This window comes from Sinocyclocheilus rhinocerous, unplaced genomic scaffold, assembly GCF_001515625.1.
Source record: "Sinocyclocheilus rhinocerous isolate Xijiao unplaced genomic scaffold, SAMN03320098_v1.1 scaffold2330, whole genome shotgun sequence".
In the NCBI taxonomy this organism is placed as follows: Eukaryota; Metazoa; Chordata; class Actinopteri; order Cypriniformes; family Cyprinidae; genus Sinocyclocheilus; species Sinocyclocheilus rhinocerous.
Window position 1 is genome coordinate 319,596 of NW_015630979.1, and position 5,257 is coordinate 324,852.

The window sequence follows — 5,257 nt, forward strand, 5'->3', positions numbered from 1 at the left end:
TCAGTGCACTGGATCAGTGCGTTCTCTTAAAGTGACAGCACTTTCTTAAAGGGGTCATATTATGTTGCTAAAAAGAACATTATTTTGTGTATTTGGTGTAATGCAATGTGTTTATGCGGTTTAAGGTAAAAAAAGATACATTATTTTCCACATAATGTACATTATTGTTGCTGCTCTATGCCCCACCTTTCTGAAACGCGTCAATTTTTACAAAGCTCATCGTTCTGAAAAGCGAGGTGTGCACTGATTGGCCAGCTATACAGTGCATTGTGATTGGCTGAATGCCTCAAGCGTGTGACGGAAATGTTACGCCCCTTACCATATTGTGATGCCGAGTCCCGGCGCGACGAGAAAAAAAGAATAAAACCCATTACAAACGAGGCATTTGTGGCATCCAGTGGGGACATAATTACTGATTATAATGACTTATACCCACAAGTCAGATTTCAAAATTTCGAGAGGGCATTTAATTTCACACATAAAAATCAAATGGATTCTGTTTGTTTGTGCAGACACAACAAGATTGGCTCAATCAATTTCAGGTGGGATTATTTTCATTTAAAGCTTGTTTGAGAACAACCATCATTTTTGTACAGAGCCACATGACATGCAGAAAAAAAATATATCAACTTAATAATTTGTTGATCTTGTTTTATTTAAATGGCTCTCACTCTTTATTCATTTGTGGCCACATTGTACTGCACTAATACATCTCCCTGTTTAATTTAGTATGTCTAAATTGTGGATTTAACTAAAACGAGGAACAAAGTAGCCTAGGACAATTTGGCCCCAATTTACGTAAAAAGAAGGAATGAAGTCATGAATGATCATTGCTAGGTAGTAATTCTTCTATTTTTTTTCCTTTCTAAATTTTTCTATTTTGAATTTCCTTTTTATAAAAATCCTACTGCTTGTATACATTTGGAAAGTCTTCCAGTTTTATAGAAATGCACAGGTGACTAATTACACGGAAAATTGAGAGGTCACACAATTTAGTTTAATTTGAAATTTTTATGATTTATTTCATTATTAGCTTTTTATCACCTCAGCAACCCCCTGCAGTTATTTCAGGAACCCCAGTTTGGGAAACACTGGCATAATGTAGGCTAATGTTTAATGCACTTCATGATGTTGATAACAAAAGAATGGAAACATTTGAAACATTTTCTTACAAGTTAGGTGAAATGTAATCTAAAAGCAATCAAAAAACAGCCAAAATACATTACCTAATCCTATGTGTAAACCAACAGATTACGTTACTAGCTACAATTATGTAATTTGTAATCTAGACTACAATTTGTAAATACTGTAATCTACCCAGCACTTTGAAAGATGTGGTGGGAACGGAGTATTTATTTATTTATTCACTTACTTATTCATGCAAATATTAATTTCTGTATAGTGACAGAAAAATTCCTCACTTTTGATGCTTTGTCAATGTCATTATTTTTCACTTGATTAAAGATTTACTTACAATTGCATCACAAAAACTGTTTTGTTTACAAAAAACACTAAAATAAAATAAAGATCTCTTGCTAACTGTGCTAGATGGTTAGGCTATGTTTTATCAAATTAGATAGCTTGTAAATTTTTGTCAAACACACACACACACATCTCTAACATATCTGATAAATCTCTTTTTTTATTATTTATTTATTTATTTTTGTATTGCGGTAATGATACTCGATACTAGTCGATTAGCTTATTATTCGCGACTACACACTAAGGGTCACTTTGAGCTCAGCGTTCATGAGCGTGACTATATAACAACTGATGAATAGAAACATCGCCCGGAGGTCATCGGCGTCAAAGCAGTAGAGAACAAGCCAATGCGATGGTGCAAGACAGCACAGCTGCTCTGAGGGGGAAACGCAACAGATGAGCAGATAGACACAAACGCTGCTCTGGATAACCGACAAGAATGAACACAAACGACGCGAAGGATTACCTCTCCAAACGACAGATCCCACACCTTTTTGAGGTAAGAATCACCTCGAGGAGAAGCCTTTTCATAAATTGTAATATTAATATAGCAAAGTCAATTATTAGAGAACAATCTGGAAACATCTGCCACTATGAAATCTGATTATGTAGTCTGTTTTCAATATTATGCCCCTTCCAGTTCTTCTTCTCAAGAGTTCTTCAGAGTAAATGATAGATTGGTAATGATGGCTGTTTCTACTGTCAGCAGTTTTTATATGAAGAATCTATAGGGGGGGTTACTAGAGCTGTACATCAGATGTGAGCTGATAGCATGAATTAATCAAAAGTCTGTGTCTATTTAGCATGCACAATTACATGGTAAATTATATACTTCAAGGTGTCTCTATGGTGATTCCAAGTAGGCTGCTGTAATGGCAAAGTGGAGGGTCTCAAGCTTGTCAGCAAGAGGGAAGATTCTCCTCAGACAGCGTCAACAAGTGCTTGTGCGGGAGATATGTAGTTGCATACAAAATACTGTGTCCACAGAGGATCACAGAACACACTTCTGACTGGCTTTCCATCTCTAAACTGATCCTATATATAAGGAAGCTCAATATTGTAGGTCATCACCGTGTGTATGACATCTCTTCAGGCAGGACATGGTGAAGGTTGTAAACAGGAGTTTCAGCACATCAACACTTTGACTATCACCAAGGCAACAAGCTATGCACTTTATATTTACTTTATGTGACTCATCTTTGGAAATGTGGGCAATGGAGAGCGAGGGGGAGAGAAGGACTGAAACAATAATATTCTTGCATGTGCCCGAACACGCAGTTCACTGAGGAATGCAAACACGCAGGTTTAGATTCGTGTGCATACCTCTAGACATACAGAACATCTCCTCAGACTGAGACCGCATATAAGGAATATTTAGAAAGGTGTATCTAAAGTAGTGAACTTCATTTCTGTGCATAACTATTATTTAAACTGTCATCATAGCAAGTATATCAGCTATAGTAGGAGAAAATGGAGCTCTTTAGTATCATTCAGAGGCCTAAACTGACAAAAAAAAAAATGCAATTGGTGCAGTTGCTGATGTTTATATGGCCAGAAAGTAAGATTAAATTCTGTTAGTTTATAATGCAAATCAATAAAATCTTTATAATAGTATAGCGGACTACTTAAAATGCATATAAATATCAGTTGTCACTCTATATGCCAGTAATATGTCTTAGTAAGTTCAGAAAAGCTCTGTAGTTTTTATTGTGGGTGTAAAACATATAATGCAATGCAATACTATGACGATTGAGAGATGTACAAATAAAGACCTGATGTATCATATTTTATACTCACTTTTAACATTTAAACAGAAACATTTAACTTAAAAAATGATCAAGTAAACCTAGGTTGCTTCACTTCCATCTTGAAATATTACTTATAATATAAAAGTTATTTTATGTACAAAAAAATTATATTTTAAAAAATCAGTTCAGATTTCATAGCAAAAAGCAATTTTTTGTTATACTAAAAGGCCTTTTACTTGCTGTCGCACTTGCTTTTTTATAAAAAAAGTATAAACTATCAGTTGGATGACAGAAAGCATGTAGTATATTGTGTACAACCGGTTTTTCAGCAAATTTTTTATCATGTTGACAATTTGGAGACCTTGGAGTACTAAATATGACACAATTCATCAATTAAAGTAACTTTAAATTAATTGATTTTAATAACATCTAAAATGTTATTTACCATCTTCGAGTCAAGCTAAACACATTAACTTACAGCAATAATACTAAATTTAAGGTTTTGAATAGTATAAATTGCACCTTAAGGTAACAAAGCAGGTTACTACTTTTAACAGTGTTTTTTGATGTTCTTTCCCTGTTGAAAAAACAACAACATAGGCTGGTTAGCTATGTTTTGAAGCATGGCAGCTGGTTTGAGCTGGTTTAAGCTGGTCCTTAGTTGGTCATGACTCATGAGCTGGTTAAGCTGGTTATGAGCTGGTTTAAGCTGATCATGTGCTAGTCCTTAGCTGGTCCTAAGCAACTAGCTCCTGTTCAGGACCAGCTCAGGACCAGCTTGGACAAGCTTAAACCAGCTCAAACCAGCTGCCATGCTTCAAAACATACCTTACCAGCATATGCTGGTTTTTCAACAGGGTTCTCCATATCGATACTGCATTAGTCCTTAAAAATGCTGTGGTCTGTTATTAAACTAATACCTCTAGCAAATTCAGCCTTTTGTTTTGTTTCTGTTTGGACACTGTTGCTTTATTCAGGGGCTGAATGTGTCTTTAGCTGTTTGATACCTGTGAGGATTGAGATGTAAATTCTCAACCAGTTTTATTTGCATCAAAAGAAGCAAACAGCTGATTATTTAGAGCTCAGATTTTCCATTCCATGTCCCTCTGAATGGCCTGGAGTATGAACTGCTAACACGTGTGGGATGAATAGAACAACAATTTGCAATTATTATTTTCTCCCCTGGATGTTATTCATTTTTTCTCTCCCTGTCTTACAATTCAGAAATTGTTTAGCTAATAAACAAAACATGTTCTTATATTCCTTGCTTTAAGGTAAATAAGCAACAAAAAAAAATTGTCACAATTGTTGAAATACAATTGTCAGTGATGTACAAAATTATGAACATATGGTGAAAGAAGTTGTTTACACAAATAGATGCACTGTAGTTCCCTTTCAGTCGGTCGGTCACTCTCGACGTCACGTCGGATGACCGACGAATTGGGATCTCACTTAGAGAGACCAATCCACTTTGAGTGTAAACTAAACGAGCGAATGCACATTGACATGCGATTATTGCATCCAGCTGCCGCTGATCACAGCGTGAGTATAAGTAGGCAGCAGGTGCAGCGCATATTCAGCTTTTTGCTTCGGAGCCAAGCGATCACATCGTTTTGCTCATGACTACTCTACTGAGAGAAGAAGACTGAACGAGTTCAGCGTGCTCTTTGAGAGCTCTTCGTGTTGGCGGATTAGCGCTTCAGCGGTGGTGGTTTCCCGTGTCGAGTGGGTTGCACACATAAGGCTGCACTGCCCCCTGTTTGTGTTGCAGGCGGCCATCTCCCCTGTGCGCTTCAGTTCGGCAGTCAGACGGGTGCTACTTCAGGCAGTAGCACGGGCGGTCTGAGGGTAACAGTGATGGCAAACCCTCCAGGGAACCAACCCTCACTCCAAATCGCTCCTCATACACTCCGCAACCAGTTGAGCTGCCAATGGAAGTGCTGGGCCCTTTACAAGGAGCGTACCAGCAGTATCCTTTGGCGCTCCTCCCGACGACCGGATGTCGATTGCTGCATCGGAGGGTGAGC

The 5,257-nt window shown here is 37.4% G+C and overlaps 1 protein-coding gene across 1 annotated transcript in view; it reads left to right on the top strand.

The window, feature by feature from the left end:
* Positions 1-1,780: 1,780 nt before the first annotated feature.
* The window catches only part of LOC107740835 (adenylate kinase isoenzyme 5-like), a 12,735-nt gene continuing 9,258 nt past the window's right edge, over positions 1,781-5,257 (top strand). The window contains exon 1 of the mRNA XM_016553358.1: positions 1,781-1,981. Coding sequence (XP_016408844.1) covers positions 1,922-1,981 — 60 coding nt within the window. The 5' untranslated portion in view covers positions 1,781-1,921. The remainder of the gene's footprint in view (positions 1,982-5,257) is intronic.